Consider the following 19,478-nt stretch of genomic DNA (forward strand, 5'->3'; position numbering starts at 1 on the left):
TGAATAATTCCTTGTCAGGGCCCCGCCAACAATCTGCATGCTGATGCAACTGTGTGGGCACAAACGGTGCAGTCTTGACGCCAAAATGACCCATCAAGGTCGAGCTCGGTCTCGTCGTTGCTGCTTGGCAAGCTCTCAGCACACGCCTGTCAATTTCGCTTCGAGTGGATAAACCGGGGCATTGCGACACTTGACAGGTATCCGCATCCTGCGGATCCGAGCGGTTTCGTTTCTGCCAGTGCGAGCGCCTGTCATTCTTCCCCAGACGGGGTCTGCCCGAGGCGTTCACTTAATCCAGCTCCTGGAACGTGGAGACTCCTGGGAATCGGTCCAGAGGTGAAACGCAACAATTAAGAGGCAAACTCCAGGACAAGCGTCCAAGCAGGCATTCAAAGCCACGTTTTGCCTGCGTTTCTTACGGCACTGGCACCTCTGTCGGATGCTCACGATGAGGCATTGTGGCGCTGGTGACGGAGAAGCAGCGTGTAGCCAGGCGGTGAGGATGGACCGGCCGGCAGGTGCCAAGTGCAGGTGGGCGAGGCGCCCGCTGTGCGTGCAGAAGTCCGACCTGCTAAATCCGAGTCGGTAAAAGACGCAACTCGACGATAATTCCCCGCTTGCGTATGCATCATCACGGAAGGCCGTTAGCGATGGCTTTCAAAAGGAGATATCGTTACTGACGATCGCAGTTCACCGTTACGACGTTTAGTGAAGATTCGGGCCGTTCGATCTTCAGTCTCCAAGCAGACACGCCGCTAGCCGCCTCCACTTTAGTTGTAACGGCGCACCAAAGCTTGGAGTCTATTCAATACCACGATTTTACCTTGTCTGACAGCTTGGCGAGGCTCCTCGATCTCTCGGACCGTCGTCGAGATCTCGGTACTTTGCCGGCTCCCAGGATGTTGGCATCCAATCTGTTCAACATCATGCAAAGCATCTTCAAATCCTCTAATGAAAGCACGTGGCTGTCCACGTGGCTGCGCACTTGGCATTCGGTCTTATCCACACAACACTCCCTCCTGCCATCTTAATTCTCCTTTGTCTGCCTTGTCTACTCGGGTTTCTGCATCTGTAAATATAGTGCCCAGCAAAAAGCCTTGCGCGACCCACGTCCATGGTACGCGACGCGCCCAGAAGATGTCAAGCATGCAAAGACTATGTGACAAGGAAGTTGCTGCCCATGTTGGGAACATGATCTCGTTGATGGTCTAGCCATGCTGCTCACTTTGAGCACCCTCCCAACGCGTAGTCGAACACCCCTTTGCTTCAGTGCTTTACCCTCACAGTAAAAGGCAATTACTCATCTGCTCTGCCATGGCTACTCTAGTAAATTGGGCCCGAGGCTGATGAGGGCTTGGTAGTACCGAGTTGCAGAATGCTGCGCGTGTGCACGACGTGCCTTCATCCATCTCAAATCTGCCTACATTTATCAACCTTGTTATGGGCTTCGAGGGGCCCTCTCATTGCAGGTCCGTCCGAATCTAGTCGACCAATCCTCTCTTGAACACTGCATGGCTTGTTTAGGATACAAAATCTGCGGTCTTGATACATCAACCGATGATTGCCTTCGTGTCGCCCCTATCTACTTGACATGGCGCAGGGCCAACCTCGGGCAGATCGTTGATGAATCTTGTTTCACACTCTCTTGACTCTTTTGGCTCTGAACCTGCGTACTGAGCCACGGTTAGTGCGTGTCACAGCTTAGTAACACCGAGTTGTAATAGCCGCACTTCCATGCCGTACAGGTGTCAAGTCTTCGTTTCTTTTTCTTTTCATCCTGTTGTCATGGTATGAAACGATTCATTATTTGTCATAGAGACGCCTGGCTCTGATTAAAGTAGGTGATATGACGCAGGTCTCTTCTTTAGGCTCAATCCTCCTCGAACCTAAGGCGGAGAGGAACTGTCTTACAACATGGCCACGGCTCTCTCCGCTCGAGAGGTAATACTGAGAGCTGTCTCCCAGCTGTTGTGTGCAACAAAGTGTTTATTTCGATTTGGGTCGACTAGATGAGATAATCTCGAAAGCCCAGATCTCATCTTCTCGAACTTGTGCAACAATGTCGAAGAATCGTAACTTATACCATCATTGTATTCATTACACGTCGTATCTTTCACTACAGCTCATGTATCCAAGCATCGATGTACTCTTGATCCTCCTCACCACACTCAGTCTGCAACTCCTGCACCCAAGCCTTCACCTTCCTCATTCTCAACTTAGTCCTCTCGTCCATACCGTCCCACTCTCCCTCTCCTAACCATCAGAAGAACTGACCCTCCTTCTTTCCCTCAGGCGCGTTGATTTTCTCACCATCATTCTGCCCGTATCCAGTAACACCGGACAGCAGTCCACCAACGCCCTTCCCTACACCACCGAGTGTTGAGCCAACACCACCGATAACATCGCCCTTGCCCAGCTTACCCACGCCGTCGCCCAGGCCGCCAGTGATGCCTGAGACGGCGTTAGAAGCGCCTTTGCCCACGTTACCGACGACACCCCCAACAGGTCCGCCGACAGTCTTGCCTACACCACCAAGCCCATCACCGACGGTGGTGCCCAGCCCCTTTCCAGCGCCCTTGACGGTATTTCCAACTCCACTAGTAGCGCCGGCAAGGGTACCTCGCACATCACCTTTGCTCAGCGCACCAGTTGTCTTCGAGACAGTGCCTTGGACGCCCTTTGTGGCTGCGCCAGCGGCGTAATAAAGATTGTCTGTTGCGCCCGTTGCAGTCTTGCCGACGTTGTCTGTCACATGCTTGACAGGCTTACCGACGCCGCCAGGCAGCCTGTCGAGTCCGTTGCCTACAACACCGGTCGTAGCGTTGACGCCAGAACTGATACCAGATGTTGCAGAGTCGCCGATCGTGTTGACAATACCTGTCGTAGCGCCGATGGTGGTGTTGACGCCGCTCGATGCAGCGCCTGCACCGCGAGATACAATGTTCTTCTTCGCAGGGGCGGGGACAGCTTGGCCTGGGGCCGGGTGAGCACGAATAACGGAGAAGGGAGTTGGCCACGTACCATCGATATTCTTCTTCACCGGGGTAGCCTTCGCTGGCGTCGAAGTAGAGTTGGTGGCTGGGTTCGCCGTAGACTTGGGTGGGTTCGCCGTAGTCTTGACAGGTGTAGGCCCTGTACCAGTCTTCACTGCGCTGGCAGGCTTGGACGCTGCGGACGTGGTCTTCTTGGTGGTAGCGGTTCCGGCCGTGGTTGTAGGCTTGGAGACGCTGCTGACTGGTGTCTTTCCTGTGGAGGTGGCTGGAGTTTTCTTGACAGGTGTGGCGGCAGTCTTCGACGGTGTTGCGGTTGTGGCAGCAGGTTTTGTCTCTGTAGTTGCTGCAGGAGTTTTCCTGACGGGGAGCTTCTTCTGGGTACCTAGCGGTGTCCTCGCCTTAGCAGCTGGCGCAGCTCCAGTTACGGCACCAGTCACAGCTGCTGGCGTCGTTCCAGCGGCATTGAGCTTCCTTGGAGCTTTTTTGACTGGTGTGGTAACCGTATCAGCGGTGCCGATTACTGAGCTTGGGGCTTGCTTCGCGGAAGGGATGGGTGTTGTTTTCGATGCAGCAGATCGCATGGCCTTGGCTGGAGTTGACGTGGCTATCTTCTTTGTTGCCGGCGTACTGCTTGCTGTTTTAGATACGCTGTTGACGCTTGCTAGAAGTTGTTAGCCATTGGCTGTCTTCCAGCTGGTTGGCTACGTACATTGCAGCGCAGCGCTCTGCTTCTTGAGATCGCTCACGACGTCTGTCATGCTGGAGATTGATACTATGTCAAAAGATGGAATGAGATGACTCAGATTTCAGTGAAGACTGGAGTGATGAATGGCAATACGGAGCTCATATCGTAGAGCTACACAAGGCGGAGTCTAAAACATCATAACCTTATACGTCATCGTTTGCCTAGACCCCTGTCGTGCAACTGCGAGAGTGTGGGGAATCCTGTTTTTTGTCGCGGCTGATCGCCGTTACAGGGGTCTCAAGCTCTTGGACCCTTCGTTGCTGGTCAACTCCAGATCGCGTAGAACGAAAACCAATGCGCGTGTTCGTACCTGGCGTGGTTCCGCTTAGAGATCTTCGACTAGCTAAAGCAGACTTTCAAGTCAGCCACACCGTCAATTTCAAGTGATGGCTTTCCCACTATATTACAACGATATCAACAAGCGGCTCTATCTAAGCGATACCTTGTACACTTGCATACAAGGAGCCTACGAAACGATCCAGCATTTCTACGAAGGAGCTCGTTTTTTTGAGTACTGGGTTTCGGGTCTGTGCGCACCCCATACGCACGCTAAATTGAACAGGCCAGTACTCAAAAAAAAACGAGCTCCTTCGTAGAAGCCTTCGCTTAAACCTTAGTTGAAAACCTAGGTAAGTATCCATCTTCGACAACAGGCTCGCTGAGGGCAAAGCCGTATAATTACATCTAAGTCGAACTCATGTCCATGTCCTGACTTCCACTACCTAGATCATAGAAGCTCAGTTCGTTTTTTATCATTGTTGAGCAATCCTAATTCCCCTTGTCCAGTTCTGCCTCCAGACTGCCTAGCAGATCTGGCTCGCTTTCTGATGGCGGAACAGAAGGCGGTTCTTGAGACTGCGCCTTTGGGGCCTCTGGTGCGGGCACGGATACAGACACATCTGTAGGCTCGCCTGCAGGTACAGGGTCGGTCTCTGTCGATGGGACAGGAGCTGGAATCGGATCAGCTATCACCGCCTCAGAAACAATCGGCTCGACCGACGTTGCTGAGGTGGGCAGCTGGCTAACAGAATTCTGTCTGCTGCGGTTGGCTGTAGATAGTGGTAAGTCGGCAGAACTTGATCGGTCCCGTGTAGCAGTCTGTTCGCTAGTCTCGGGTACAGGTGTTGGTGCGGAGCGCTCTGCTTCTACAGGAGACTGTAAGGTCTCTAGAGGGATGGTCATGGATTCCTCTGTAACGATTGCTGACCCTGTCGAGGCAACGACCTCAGGTGCGTCTGTCATTTCCACCACTGGAGCGCTGGTCGGCGCAGCCGGTGTCTTTGAAGGTGTTACAGGTGTACCATCTTCCTGATCCTGATCTTCGTTGTCAGAGCCTTCCTCACCAGACTCGTCATCGTCCCCGGCTTCGCCCATTGGTGTATCACGATCAGATGGTTCCATTGACCCTCCTTCTCCCTGTTTCAAATCGCGGACTGCAGGTATGTCGCCGCCTGTGACTGATGCTGGAGTACTTTGTCCCTCTGCACCTTCGACGAAGTTGACCCTTTTTCTGCCTCTGCCGGGTCCTCCTTTCTTCTTCTTGGGAGGTGGTGCCCTTCTCCGCGGCGGCGTTTGTTGTAGGATGTCGTTGGCTACCACTATGCCTTCTGCGTTCACCACACCGACTCCCTCAACGACAGTGCCGGGCGCTGGAAGGACTGGTGTAATCTCGATAGCAGCATCTGTAGGCGCAACTTCGCCCTCGACAGCCTGCCCTTCTGGTGCTAGAACTTTGTAGACTGCAACATTGCCTTCGGCGTCCAGCTTCTTGACTTTGGTTTCCCTCAGTGGAGCTTGTACCTGTCCATGGATATACTGTGATGGAAGGCCCTTCCGTCTTTTTGCAAGATATTCGGGTTCTGGCGCTTCATTATGCCGCGCAACCTTGACATATTTCTTGATGGTGAACCCTATCGGCACTTCTTTGTGCTCTGTTTCTTCGTCTTTCATCTCATTTTCGTCGTCTTCTGGTGGCACAGGCGGCTTAGTAGTACGTCCAGAACGTGCAGCACGAAGTAGCTGTTGCGAATGCTCGGGCAACATATGGGAATCTCGTGGCATAGGAAGTTCAGGCCACGCATTGACATCAACCGGCTTGTTGTCGGTAGAATTTGGTCCAATAGTAATCTCAATCTCTCTGTACTGATTGATAGGAAGCCCTTCTAGTACGTTGTGCTCAATCTGACCGCGCCCAGATCTATTAGATCTATCTCGGTTTCGAAACTAACCACACAGTGTCAGCCATCTGTCTTCAATTTTGAATGGAACCATTCATTGGAGCCAGTCTGCACAACGAGTCTATATTGTCCATTTGTAGGAGAGGAGGGCGTGCGACAGCTGTGATGGCCAGCTGAGGCATGAAGCCCGACGGAGTCTGCGAATACTTGCAGTGCTCTCGTACTACCCTGTTCCGGCATTTCTCCCGGACCGCATGGTTCGTGACTAGTGATGAGGTACCGTAGATAAGGTGACAGAGATGATGGCCAATGTGAACGCAAGAATGGATGCGACAAACGAGGGGAGGGAAGCTGGGGAAATGGAGGTTACCTACTCGAGCCATCTTAGTATGCGGCTGCAACGATAAGCGGGGTCGCGTAAATCGTTCGTTGAATATTGCAAGAAGCTGCGATGGGGTGAACGATCGGGTAGGCGCGTTCGACGTGAAGTCGCGTTGCGTTGCGAATGCCTGCAACCGTGCGCGACTAGCGTCGAAGCGAGCTCAGTCCCAATGTCTGCTGAGCGAAAGATGGTTGCGCAAGTAGTGGTTACGCTTTGTCTTAATAGTCAAATTGTACAGCCAGAAACACAGTCGATTGTAGTTCTAGAAGCTAAAAGAGGGTAATCCGTTCAGATTGTATATACGAATGCGTGTCTCCCAAAAACGCACTGAAGCCAACAGTGGCCGCCCCCCAATACATGTCCTGGCCAGATGCATACATCTGGAGTTTTAGGGTTACTTGGAACAGCTCATAGCCTCGCCATATCTATGGCCTAAATAGCTTGTTCGGAGGGGAGTGTTTGGTCTTGTTGCGTGGTCATATCAATCTCGCCTGGTATTACGATTCAAAGCTACATTCAGTCCCACCTGTGTTTTCATTAGCTTCAATCTGTGTGTTGCAGACGTTGGAGCCTGCTTACCCTTGATCCTTTTGTCTGACGATGTCGTTTCTGTTTCCTGTCTGCTTGCCCTCCTTGCCGCCTTCGACAACTAACCGGTCGATCTGGTAGAACTGGCTAATGACAGTTTGCCTCTGCAATTACCCGTTAGCACGGCTCTGAATTTGACGTCCCATCCAAGATGACTCGCTTCTCCATCGCCTTTACAGCTCAAGTATTGCCGCACTTCTCTTGTTCGTTCCGTGCTCGCCGTAGTGCAGATTCATCGTACCTTCAGCATCTGTAGCTCCTTCAGCCCATTCTGCATGAGTTCTTGTGCTCTCCTCTCGTCCCCTTCCTTCTGGTGTTCTCGGAAAGCATCGCGTGTTCTTCGCTTAGCGTACTCGCGGAAGTTGTAGGCGGCGAATTGGCTGCTCTGGCGCAGCAATGAGCGGTACTTTATTGCTTATGTCAGCATCTATTCTTTCAAATTGTGCTATTGCGTATGCGCCTGCAGCAGGCATGTGTGTATGCAAGGTCCACACGAGAGGCGACTGCTAGGCGCGAGGCGCGTCTCGAAGGAGCAGCTCTGTGTCGACGGCGAAGTAGGCTCAAGTAAGATACGTACGAGCGAGCGCGCTTGGTAGGGCAAGTCGCTCTTTGTTGCTTGTGCTAATGACATCTCGAGTATGTATGCGTAGTGGTGTTGATGTTGGGCTACGGCAGCTTGAGCATGGGAATAATGTTGCTAGGTTAGGTCATAGGGCGGGTCGGCTAAAGCTGTAAAACTCCGATCGGCGAAGGCGGAGATATTGCAGATGCATGACGTGTATCTTGAGAAGCAGTCAAACGTTTGAATGCATGGATTTGCTTAATGCTAGTTTGATCGGCAGATGAGCCGCGTGAAGATGGTATATACAATCTTCCTCTTTGTCCCCACCCATCCTGGGTATACTTCATACACGCGTCGAAACGCCAAAACTCCACCCAATGCGACAAGTGCAAGTAGATACCCGCATATCGGTCACGGCATGCTAAGCAGGAGCTACAAAGCACTTTTCAGAAACGTGAATATCTTACCGTGACTCTAGTGACGGTGCTTCTCTTGGATCCTTCGCAGCTGTTCTTGTACGTTCATGGATTGCATTTGCTGGAGGCGAGCAGCGTCTTTGGCTGGGTCTGGCTGTCCATCATATGATACAGCCGCCCTCTTCCTGCGTGCCTCTTCCTCGGCTGATATAGGAAGACCAGTAGCACCATCATAAATATCGTCGCGCTGACTGGCGAAGCGCTTAAGGTTGTTGGCAACATCTGCCGTATTGATCGTGGTCGAGTAGCGTTGCTCAGCCTTGTCTCGTTGTTCTTTCCAGCGCGGGTCAAGCAGTTCGACTGGTGGCAAGGTTAGCTTTTGTCTAATTGTGCAGTGGATACGGTGGGCTTACTTCGAATGTGTTCATCGATCTCGTTCGCAGGGATGTTCTGCTTGCAGTTAGGGCACACGACCGTCGCAACATTGGCTTTCTTCGCCGCGCGGGGAACATAGTCTGTGACAATGCGACCAGGCGCTCCTCTTGTTGCAGCCTGCTGGCGGGCTCTTGCATCAACCTCTGCCTGAGCACGCGCCTGCTCTTCCTCCCGCTGCCTCTGGGCAGCCATGTACGCGTAATCCTGGGGGGGCGGCGCGTATTGTGGGTAGGAGCTGGGGGCCATGGGCATGGGCATGGGTGGAGGCACTGGGTAGGCCTGCTGAGGGGCCATGTTTTGTTGGGTAGCATTGTAATATGTGGACTCGTCGGGCATGGCTTCCTCGAGACGTCTTGTCGATAGCGAAACGGCGGCTTTCTGTTCGAGCGACTGCGACTGCAGATCGTTGAGTAGCGCGGGCGGAGGAAGATCTGCAGCATCATCGGCCTCGTCGAACAGCACTGTTGCGATAACGGTGAACTCGTGCCAGTCGATAGTGGCATACTCCCTCTTCTCGTCCTCGGCCTTCTTCACTTCCTTCTCCTTCTGCGCCGACATGTACTTGACGTACTCAGAACGGCCCTTCGCCCGCTCGAGGACATGAAATCGGTTCTTGATGTTCTCCTGTAGCTCCGCGATGCGCGCTTCGACAGTCTGCTCCTCCTCGAGCAGTATCTTGTACTGATCGACGAGCGATCTAAAGAACGGGAAGAAACTGTGGTTTGGTCGTAGAAAGTCGAACTGGAAGTTGCCAGACTCGCGGTTGCGCAGCTCCTTGAGCCAGTTCTCGCCGACGCGCGCTGTGTACAGTGCTGTCAGCTTCAGCACCTCGAGATCCTTGGCACTGATGTTTGGCATGCGCGCAGAGAAGCGAAACTTGGCAGGCTCCGGGGGCCCCTTTGGTTTCTCAGATGCAGGCTGGGCGGTGCCCTTTGCAGCAGGGCCATGTCCGGCTTTCAACTGCTCTAGATACCACAGGAAGTACGGGTTGTATGGGTCGTCGTCGGTCACGAAGGTAAGCTGGCTCTTCGAGTCGTTGGCAATTCGCGCCTTCAAGCCGGGTAGTTGCGACTCGCCTCTGCGAAAGACGAAATCTGCGGTTTTGGCGACGTTGACACGAACATTCGGCGGAGGGATGACAATGTTCTCCGGAGGCTTCACATCAAGATCGGCTGAAGCAGCGCTGTCTCCGTTTGCGACCGCCATGGTGGACTGTGTTCTGCGACTGAGCGGCGAAGGTAGAGCTCCAGCGCCGAACAGTTCTGGCGATTCTGAACGGCGGGCGCGTCAGTCTTGGCGGATCAACGGCCTGAGCACGGGCCTCCGGTCTTCGTTTCGAAGCACCGGCGCAGCGTCAGAGAACAATGACAGCACTTAGCTGTTGTGTGCGAACTTCCTAGTGTAGTGAAAATGCTCCTGTGTAGATAGTCACGCAGCTTCAATGGATGCATGACAGAGCGATTTTGACCTCCTGGCGAGAGACGCTGTGAATACGCGGCTGTGCCTCGAAATAGTTCTCGTTTCCCGTTCGAGAGATAGCGCTGCGCGGGAGAGCCAGCTGTACTTTCTGCCCCGAACCCCCCAGCAAGGACAGGGTACTCGACTTCTGTAGCCCCCTGGCGCTGCTCATAACCATTGCGACGCCCACCTTTCGGTATTGGCTTGCTCTCCCTTCGTACTCTCATTAAGACTTGTTGTTCTTACGTGGTTGCTGCCAGCTGTTCTTCCACCACTTACTTTCCTGGAGCTCTTCCCAGCTGCTTCAGTCCATCACCTGCTCGAACCGCAGTTCTTTGGGATAGTCCGCCGCCATGGCGAGCCGCACGGCACCGAACCAACACCTGGGCGACAAGCCGCAGTCACGCCGCTCAGGTAAATCGCCTTCGCGCTCTCCTGCACGAGCGCCAGCACGATCGCCCGCACCGAATGGCCGGAAGCAACAGCAGCAGCCGCAGGCAGTCTTGGGCTACCAGTCCGAGGGCGTCCAAGACCATGACATCTTCAAGCTCCCGGGCTCTGACTGGCAGCTTCTGGCTCTCCTGATAGCTGTCGCAAGTGTTGTGCGTCTGTTCAGGATAGCTCAGCCTAGCAGCGTTGTCTTTGATGAAGTCCAGTACGTCCCCCCAACTTACCTAGTGGATGCGACCTAATTTCGAGTCTCCAGCTTCGGTGGATTCGCAACCAAGTACATCAAGGGCAAATTCTTCATGGACGTCCATCCTCCTCTCGCAAAGATGCTTATCGCATTGACCGGCTGGCTGGGTGGATTCGATGGCAACTTCGACTTCAAGGACATTGGCAAGGACTACCTTGAGCCAGGCGTACCATACGTTACAATGCGCCTGTTTCCCGCTATCTGCGGTATCCTGACGATCCCTACCATGTTCCTAACCCTCAAGGCTGCCGGCTGCCGCTCAACCACCGCAGCCTTGGGCGCAAGTCTCGTCATCTTTGGTAAGTTTTTGTCCCTGGTAAAGCCTGCATGCGTACTAATACGAAACAGACAATGCTTTGGTCACTCAGTCGCGTCTCATCCTCCTCGACTCGCCCCTCATCATTTTCACCGCGTTCACCGCGCTTGCGTGGACATGCTTCACAAACCAGCACGAACAGGGCCCAGCTAAGGCTTTCCAACCAACATGGTGGTTCTGGCTGGCAGCGACTGGCCTTGGTCTGGGAGCTACAGCCAGCGTGAAGTGGGTGGGACTCTTCACCATTGCATGGGTCGGCAGCTTGACGCTTCTGCAGCTTTGGGTTTTGCTCGGAGACACGAGGACCGTCACTCCTCGATTGTGGTTCAAGCACTTCTTCGCCCGTCTGTTCTGTTTGGTGGTCATTCCCATCTCCTTTTACATGGCCATGTTCGGTATCCACTTCCTCTGCCTGGTCAACCCCGGCGACGGCGATGGCTTCATGTCTTCTGAGTTCCAGGCTACCTTGAACTCCAAGGGTATGCAAGACGTCCCAGCCGATGTTGCATATGGAAGCCGTGTCTCGCTCCGTCACTGGAACACACAGGGTGGCTACCTCCATTCCCACAGCCACATGTACCCAACTGGTAGCAAGCAGCAGCAGATTACCCTCTACCCTCACAAGGATGAGAACAACATTTGGATAATGGAGAACCAGACTCTGCCAATCATGCCCGAAGACTACACCGGCCCAAACCTCACAAGCCCGAAGGCGTGGGATGATATTGGCCCCTACAATGTTGAGGATGGCGGTGTCATTAGGCTCTATCACATCACCACCGACCGTCGTTTACACTCTCACGATGTCCGCGCCCCTGTCACTGAGGCTGATTGGCAAAACGAAGTCTCTGCCTACGGCTATGAAGGATTTGAAGGCGATGCCAACGACTTGTTCCGAGTTGAAATTGTCAAGAAGCAGTCCGATGGAGCCGAGGCGAAGAAGCGTCTCCGAACTATCCAGACCAAGTTCAGGCTTGTGCACGTTATGACAGGCTGCGTTCTCTTCTCACACAAGATCAAGCTCCCTGAGTGGGGTTTCGAGCAGCAGGAAGTCACGTGCGCGCGTGGAGGTACTCTACCTAACAGCATCTGGTACGTTGAGGGCAATGTGCACCCTAGGATGAACGATACCGCCGAGCGTGTCAACTATCGCAACCCTGGTTTCTTTGGCAAGTTCTGGGAGCTCCAGAAAGTTATGTGGAGGACCAACGCTGGCCTTACTGAATCGCACGCCTGGGACTCTCGACCGCCATCCTGGCCTGTTCTCTCGAGGGGAATCAATTTCTGGGGTAAATCTCATGTGAGTACCTGACCTCTATATGAAGTGTTATTTGACTGACCGACAATCAGCGACAAATCTACCTGATTGGCAATCCGTAGGCAATCCCCGTTCCATGACGTATCTAGGAAAGAGAACTAACAACATACAGCTTCATCTGGTGGGTTTCGTCTATCGTCATCGGTCTTTACGCCGTCATCAAGGGTCTCGCTGTTCTTCGATGGCAGCGTGGTTTCCGTGACTACAACAACGTCACCTTCAAACGCTTCGACTATGAAGTCGGCATGTCCATTCTCGGATGGGCCTTCCACTACTTCCCATTCTACCTTATGGCACGTCAGCTATTTTTGCACCACTACCTTCCGGCCCTCTACTTCGCGATCATGGCCTTCTGTCAGATTTACGACTTTGTCAGCTACCGATTCGACATTTTCCGCCTTAGGAAAACTCCCGCCATTGGCCAGGCGGCAGCTGTTGGTATTCTTGCCATTGCCATCACCGTTTTCACCATCTATGCGCCTCTAGCCTATGGCAACGCTTGGACCAAGAGCCAGTGCAACAGCGCTAAACTGTTCAACACTTGGGACTGGGATTGCAACAACTTTCTCGATTCAGTAAGCTACAATGTCATCCTCGGAACGTTCTTGATTAACAAAACGTAGTATGATGCCTACAATAGTCAATCGACTGCAGTTCCGTCAATTTCCGCGGTCCCTTCATCCGCAGCACCCCCGCCGCCGGCACCTCCTGTCGCCGTGCCGAACCAGCAGCAGCCCGTCCAGCAGGAGAAGAAGGCTGAGGGAGAGGCAGTTGTTTCGCCACCACCTGAGGGTGCCCCAGCCGTGCCTGCAGATCTCCCCGTCGTTTCAAAGGAGGAACGCGTTGAGTATCGTGATGAGAACGGTCGTATCCTCAACGAGGACGAGGTTGAAGCTCTCGCTGGTAAGGTCAGTTTCAAGACCCGGTACGAGACACGAACCCGCATCGTGGACGCTCAGGGCAACGAGGTCTACGAAGGCCTCGTCGACGCTCACGAGGCCTCTGAGGAGCATGGTGTTGCACCCCCTCACCCCGATGTAGAGGGCCGCAACCCTGAGACGCAGGAGGCTGGTGAGGCTGCCGAAGCCAGCGATGTCCCTCCTACAGTCGAAGTTGTCGAGGACCAGAAGAAGGAGAAGAGCGTTGAGCGTAAGGCCAGTGAGGCTAAGCCTGCTAGTGAGCAGCAGGCTGCTACCCAGGAGACGGTGTAGGTTTCTTATGTTACATCTCTTTTTCAAACATGAGGTCAGAATTATGCCAGGCTATGGTGTTATCTCTCTTTTGTATGATATATTAGCGTTGGCATGGGCGCTGAGGGTCGGTCAGGCTACCATGGTATGGGAAGGAATAGTCAAATCCAATCTTGCAAATGTTTACTCAAAACTTGGAGTCCTTCATCCTCAATGCTCTCTCCATGATGACCGGCAGCACTTCAACGGCACACCTTGAGTCGGTACTGCATCACTTCAGGATTTGTAGCTGCGTTCCTATAACAGTATTCGTGTGTACCACTTGTGCTTCAACGGGGTTTTCTTTTTTGACGTTCACGCTTTGGAAGGTCATCGTCTTGGTTATGATGACGTCAGGACTCGTTTCGTAGAATTGAGCTGTGAGTACTGACGATGAACGTCGACTGACATACTCAATTGCCACCTTTCAAAACTTTCTAAATAAAACTCAGGGCTGTGGATCATGTCTCGACAAAGCTACACGGCGTTTCAGAGACATCTACTGTTCTTCTCAACACCCACAAATCCACCAAGACTCACCTTCGTCTCCGCTTTGAAGGGGGCATGCGCACTTGGCCTCGACTTCCCGGTGTCGGTGATGCTGAGTCTGGGATTGAAGTTAATATACACGCCTTTCAGCCTATCGGGCATCAACATTAACGAGATCCCACAATCGTCGCATCGGAGCCAACTGAGCAATGTCACGCTGCCAACAGCCAAACAAGAGTTCACGTGCTCTGAGCTTCTGAGGCTACTTGATCAGGAACGCAATCCAGGGTTTCTGAAGCATAAGATCGACCAGGGACATATCGTTGGCTTCTGGAGTATGGCTGCGAATACGCGTACACATACCGTCAGCAGAGACGATGTTGAGCGATTCCAGCAAGGAGAATGGGAAAAGGAGGTTACAGAGCGGAGACACAACTCAGAGGAGATTCTGCCGCTTTGGAGAGGAGGGCCGATTTGGGCAGGGGGTCATAGCTGGGCTGTTGATAAGCTGCTCGGTGTGAAAGTGTACAAGTCGAAGGATGAGTGAGAGGCGGTGGCACTTTGATTGCATTGGTAAGAACATGATGGATGCACAATCGCATAGCGAATTCACGCAATGCCATCGAATCGCCAGAAGCACTATATGTACAATAGACATGAATGCCATGATGAAATCAAAGTGGAAGGCCCCACATTGACGCGTTCGCGTCGCGCCTACCCCGGAAACTTTGGAAAGCGCGACTCGACGTACCTGGTCTCTCAACTGCTTCCTTCATCACTCTTCATAATCGATTCTTTTGACGCTACGAGCAATGGTCCGTGGAGTCGAGGGAAACGAGATGTCTACACCTCGCCCTTCCCAGAAAAAGCAGCAACCGTCGGGCTCCCAATCGGCGAAGAATCAAAAGTCCATCCTCGGCTTCTTCCAAAAGAAGTCGACCAACTCGCCCAGTCCCGCGCCGTCTCAACCCACGCCAGCGAAGCAGACACCCACACCCACGTTGTCGAAAAAATCGTTTTCGAGACCACCTCCTTCGCTCACACCAGTCCCCAGCAGCGATGCACTTGAGCTCTCAAGTCCGACACGGCAGGACGAGGAAGACACTCCAGTAGCAACAGGAAGGAGCAAAGAGAACGGTTTGCTACCACGTATCTCAACACCGGGATCAGAAGCTGACCGTATTACGTCAGAGGTTGCAGGTGTTGCCCTCAGTAGTCCCTCGCGCAAGGTACGCACTAAGCAGTATATACACCAATGTGACCATGAGCTAACCGATTATACAGGGTAGAAAAGCAGTCAATTATGCCGAGTCTGATGAGGACGAGGATGACGTGCTTGGACCGATTGCGAACAACTCGAGAGCAAGGGCTACAAAGCGGCAGAGGGTGAGCGTTGATGATGACTCGGACGATGAATTTGGCCTAGATGCTGCAACGCAGCAGGCCATGATTGAAGATGGTACGAGGGATTGTAACAAACGGATGGAACACACTGCTAATCTGGCGATAGATGTTGATGACTTTATTGCACCGGACGACTCCGAGGAGGAGTTGGTCTCCAAGAAGCGTAAGCGACCGATGTCCTCCAAGCCTAGCACCAAAGCCACACCTGCGTCTTCTCCGCCACAAGTCAAAATTTATAAGGAAAAAGAAGGAGAGGACGAGGACGATATTGCCATGACTGGCACCTCAACGGCGCAGCAGTGGGTTTACGATCCCGACAACCCTATGCAACCAAAGCCTCGCACAGCAACCCAAGACACGAAGAAGAGGCCTAAGTTGAAGGAGCGACCGTCTGCCTCCGAGCCAGAGAAGCGATACCCGTGGTTAGCAAACATGCAGGATGCTGACCGAAACCCGTCGGACCATCCTGATTACGACCCACGCACGTTGTACATCCCACCTAATGCTTGGAACCTGTTCTCACCATTTGAGAAGCAATACTGGGAGATCAAGTGCAAATTTTGGGACTCGATCGTGTTCTTCAAGAAGGGCAAGTTCTACGAGCTTTACGAAAAGGACGCTTCTGTCGGCCATCAGCTCTTTGATCTCAAGCTGACCGATAGGGTCAACATGAGGATGGTTGGTGTACCGGAAGCATCGCTGGACATGTGGGCCAGTCAGTTCGTGGCGAAAGGCTACAAAGTCGCTCGTGTAGACCAGATGGAGTCAGCTCTGGCCAAAGAGATGCGTGAGCGCGGCGGCGACAAGAAGAGTGCCCCTAAGAAAGCAGACAAAGTCATCCGTCGCGAGCTGGCTTCTGTCCTCACATCTGGTACGCTCGTGGATACTGGCATGCTTCAAAACGAAATGTCGACGTATTGCATGGCCGTGAAGGAGATAGATCGCGATGGTCTTCCTGCATTTGGAGTTGCGTTTGTCGATACCGCAACGGCTCAGTTCCAATTGTGCGAGTTCACTGACGATGTCGACATGACCAAGTTCGAGACGCTCATCGCCCAGATGCGGCCTGGTGAACTCCTCATCGAGAAGTCTTGCATTTCTGCGAAAGCCTTACGAATCCTCAAGAACAACACCCCGCCAACGACTCTTTGGAACTCCTTGAAGCCTACAAAGGAGTTTTGGCCTGCCGACATCACGATCCGTGAAATCGAAGTCAACAAGTATTTCGAATCACCCACAGAAGACAACATTGAAGCCTGGCCGCCAGTACTCCGCGAAGCACGAGAGCAAGATCTAGTGATGTCGTCTTTCGGTGCCCTTCTACAGTATTTGCGTACTTTGAAGATCGAACGCGATCTCATTACATTGGGCAATTTCCAATGGTACGATCCTATCCGGAAAGCCACAAGTTTAGTGCTCGACGGCCAGAGCTTGATCAACCTGGAGATATTTGCTAACAACTTCGACGGTTCGGCCGAGGGCACATTGTTTGCTATGCTGAACCGATGTATTACTCCTTTTGGCAAACGACTGCTGAGGCAATGGGTTTGCCATCCTCTCGCTGACGCAACGAAGATCAATGCTCGTCTCGATGCAGTTGATGCTCTCAATGCCGACTCGACCATTATAGACAATTTCAGTTCTTCGCTTAGCAAGCTGCCTGACCTGGAGCGCCTGATCTCGCGTGTCCATGCCGGTCGCTGCAAGGCCCAAGATTTCCTCAAAGTTCTTGAGGGCTTTGAGCAGATCGAATACACCATCAGCCTGCTCAAGCAATTCGGTGATGGGCAAGGTGTCATTGGACAGCTGATCACGTCGATGCCTAACCTCGCAGGCGCACTGGAACATTGGAAGACTGCCTTCGACCGCGACCTTGCTAAGTCAGAGGGTACTCTTGTCCCGGCTCCTGGAGTGGAGGAAGACTACGATGAGAGCCAGAAGATCATCGACGAATGCCTTGCCGACCTCGAAACATTACTGAAGAAAGTTCGCAAAGATCTTGGCAACAGCTCCATCTGCTACCGCGACAATGGCAAGGAGATCTATCAACTCGAAGTACCAAAAAAGACCAAGGTTCCTAAAACTTGGGATCAAATGTCAGCAACTGCGAAGGTCACGAGATACTACTCGCCAGAGCTTCGGAAGCTTGTTCGGGCCCTACAGGAGGCTACAGAAACGCACAGTCAGATTACCAAGGAGGTCGCTACCCGCTTCTGTGCGAAGTTCGATGAGGACTATGCGATCTGGCTTGCAGCTGTCAAGATCATAGCGCAGCTTGACTGCCTGATCAGTCTAGCTAAAGCATCCGCCTCCCTCGGTGAGCCCAATTGTCGACCAGTCTTCACAGACGACAAGCGCTCGGTTGTGGAATTTGAGGAGCTCCGTCACCCATGCATGCTCAACACTGTTGAAGACTTCATCCCTAATGACATCAGATTGGGCGGAGACTCGCCGAACATCAGTTTACTGACAGGTGCAAACGCGGCAGGTAAATCGACCATTTTGAGAATGACATGCATTGCGGTCATTCTTGCTCAGGTCGGGTGCTACTTACCTTGCACTTCTGCGACGCTCACACCTGTGGATCGCATCATGTCGCGTCTCGGAGCCAACGACAACATCTTTGCGGCTCAGTCCACGTTCTTCGTCGAGCTCTCTGAAACACAAAAGATTCTCTCCGAAGCAACTCCACGCTCTCTTGTCATTCTCGACGAGCTCGGTCGTGGTACATCTTCTTACGATGGTGTAGCAGTCGCGCAAGCTGTTCTTCATGACATTAGCACACGTGTTGGCTGTGTCGGCTTCTTCGCTACGCATTACCGCTCTCTGGCCAAGGAATTTGAAACGCACCCCGAAGTCATCAACAAGCGCATGCGCATCCACGTAGATGGCGACTCGAAGTCAATCACCTTCCTGTACAAGCTGGAAGAGGGCGTTGCTGAAGGCAGCTTCGGTATGCATTGTGCAGCCATGTGCGGCATTCCGAGCAAGGTCATCGAGAACGCCGAGAAAGCTGCGCGTGAATGGGAACACACTTCCAGACTCGGTGAGCGTATGGAAGTCAAAAAAGAGGAGGGCGGCGTGTACGTACCTCTAGGCGTGCAAAGCGATGTGGCATGGGCGCTGCGTGAGGGCCTCGAGGGTGTTGGTGACCGCACTCTCGACGTGCTGCTCGAGGCCATTGCTGCCTTGTAGACGTATGCGAATGTTGAGTGTTGTGCGAAGTGCAAGGAGATTATCATTCATGGGAATATTGTAAGGCGCGTTGGTGCTTACGACTGGCATATGCTACTGGAGTACATTTCTTATTATAGCGTCGCACCGTCTGCCCAGACGAGCTGGGTTTCTTGTTGGTTTATAATGTGCCATAGAGCAGGTACGACTGTCGCAATATATCAAAGCATGTGCCAAGTCAACACTCTTTCTGTGCTTCTTCCACAAAGTAAAGCTCCAGCTTCACGTGTTAACTAATCAGAACACTGCATTTATGTCACGGCGCAAGTCAATAATTCTACATAGGTATTTACCACATGTTACGACCTGTACTGAAGCTATTCCCGCCCACCCTGAACGGACAATGCTTGGATATCTTTTGTTCTCAACTCCTCGCTTGCAAACACAACCAGCTCTAGATCCAGTACACCTCCACGTTCCCCACAAGAACCACCCAGGTGACCATCAAGCACACCGCACCTCTTTCCGTATGTTGTTGTACCACTGCAAGTTAGTAGGGAAGATTATCCCTACCGTCTTCTACGCTATGTGTCCTCCTTCTGTGGCTGATCCTTTTTTGGGACAGGCTCCATAGTTTTCCTGTCGCAATTCTGTAGACTGGCTCGTCAGTCTCGATTAAAAAGACAAGTCTTATTGGTAATATTGTAGTCCTATGAGGTTATTTTTGCAGACTCTGTGTGTAGTGTGATGACCAGATGATAGTTTTAGTCTGGGGGCGTGTGTGTGGCTTATGTTTTCCTGTGCGAGGAAAGCTGGTCATACTTGGGCGTTTACCGCGCTCGTTTGCTGGGATCTTGTTTTTTGCCTGGTGCACGAGTCTGTTGGGCTGTCAGAGATGCTGATGCGCAGGAAAGGAGGGGGGGTGTTGTTGACTTACTGTAGGAGTTGCAAGTTTACGGGCCTTCTCAGTAGGCTCGATCTTTTCTATTGACTTCTTGATCTTCTTCGTCGATCCGTTGTTTTCTATAGAGCCTGAGAGCTTGCGTTTGGTCCCTAAGGGAAAGGGAAACGATAGAGCCGACGATGATGATGACA

The 19,478-nt window shown here is 52.7% G+C and overlaps 7 protein-coding genes across 7 annotated transcripts, besides 1 other annotated feature; 3 read left to right on the top strand and 4 right to left on the bottom strand.

Annotated features, from left to right (window-relative positions):
* Nucleotides 1-2,260: 2,260 nt before the first annotated feature.
* EKO05_0004237 (uncharacterized protein) lies at nucleotides 2,261-3,751 on the bottom strand (the record flags this gene model as incomplete). The annotated part of the gene is made up of 3 exons (XM_038939047.1): nucleotides 2,261-2,973; nucleotides 3,022-3,654; nucleotides 3,703-3,751. The coding sequence occupies 3 exons, from the start codon at nucleotides 3,749-3,751 to the stop codon at nucleotides 2,261-2,263; spliced, it is 1,395 nt and encodes a 464-aa protein (XP_038800050.1).
* A 755-nt stretch (nucleotides 3,752-4,506) lies between these two features.
* EKO05_0004238 (uncharacterized protein) lies at nucleotides 4,507-6,298 on the bottom strand (the record flags this gene model as incomplete). The annotated part of the gene is made up of 2 exons (XM_038945536.2): nucleotides 4,507-5,961; nucleotides 6,290-6,298. The coding sequence occupies 2 exons, from the start codon at nucleotides 6,296-6,298 to the stop codon at nucleotides 4,507-4,509; spliced, it is 1,464 nt and encodes a 487-aa protein (XP_038800051.2).
* Nucleotides 6,299-6,813: 515 nt separating this feature from the next.
* Nucleotides 6,814-7,516, bottom strand: EKO05_0004239 (uncharacterized protein; the record flags this gene model as incomplete). Its single annotated transcript, XM_038938946.1, has 4 exons — nucleotides 6,814-6,823; nucleotides 6,877-6,989; nucleotides 7,127-7,291; nucleotides 7,463-7,516. 4 exons carry the CDS (start codon nucleotides 7,514-7,516, stop codon nucleotides 6,814-6,816), a joined length of 342 nt encoding a protein of 113 aa, XP_038800052.1.
* A 405-nt stretch (nucleotides 7,517-7,921) lies between these two features.
* On the bottom strand, nucleotides 7,922-9,504 carry EKO05_0004240 (SF3a splicing factor complex subunit; the record flags this gene model as incomplete). The annotated part of the gene is made up of 2 exons (XM_038939084.1): nucleotides 7,922-8,223; nucleotides 8,277-9,504. The coding sequence occupies 2 exons, from the start codon at nucleotides 9,502-9,504 to the stop codon at nucleotides 7,922-7,924; spliced, it is 1,530 nt and encodes a 509-aa protein (XP_038800053.1).
* Nucleotides 8,803-8,846: a tandem repeat.
* A 605-nt stretch (nucleotides 9,505-10,109) lies between the features above and the next one.
* Nucleotides 10,110-13,298, top strand: EKO05_0004241 (Dolichyl-phosphate-mannose--protein mannosyltransferase; the record flags this gene model as incomplete). Its single annotated transcript, XM_038938707.2, has 6 exons — nucleotides 10,110-10,411; nucleotides 10,463-10,752; nucleotides 10,802-12,069; nucleotides 12,120-12,145; nucleotides 12,200-12,662; nucleotides 12,711-13,298. 6 exons carry the CDS (start codon nucleotides 10,110-10,112, stop codon nucleotides 13,296-13,298), a joined length of 2,937 nt encoding a protein of 978 aa, XP_038800054.2.
* Nucleotides 13,299-13,779: 481 nt separating this feature from the next.
* On the top strand, nucleotides 13,780-14,352 carry EKO05_0004242 (uncharacterized protein; the record flags this gene model as incomplete). The annotated part of the gene is made up of 1 exon (XM_059636340.1): nucleotides 13,780-14,352. One exon carries the CDS (start codon nucleotides 13,780-13,782, stop codon nucleotides 14,350-14,352), a length of 573 nt encoding a protein of 190 aa, XP_059492323.1.
* Nucleotides 14,353-14,617: 265 nt separating this feature from the next.
* Nucleotides 14,618-18,404, top strand: EKO05_0004243 (DNA mismatch repair protein msh6; the record flags this gene model as incomplete). Its single annotated transcript, XM_059636341.1, has 4 exons — nucleotides 14,618-14,942; nucleotides 14,997-15,034; nucleotides 15,090-15,264; nucleotides 15,316-18,404. 4 exons carry the CDS (start codon nucleotides 14,618-14,620, stop codon nucleotides 18,402-18,404), a joined length of 3,627 nt encoding a protein of 1,208 aa, XP_059492324.1.
* Nucleotides 18,405-19,478: the final 1,074 nt, after the last annotated feature.

The sequence above is a fragment of the Ascochyta rabiei genome, chromosome 6 (genome assembly GCF_004011695.2).
Source record: "Ascochyta rabiei chromosome 6, complete sequence".
NCBI classification, from domain to species: Eukaryota; Fungi; Ascomycota; class Dothideomycetes; order Pleosporales; family Didymellaceae; genus Ascochyta; species Ascochyta rabiei.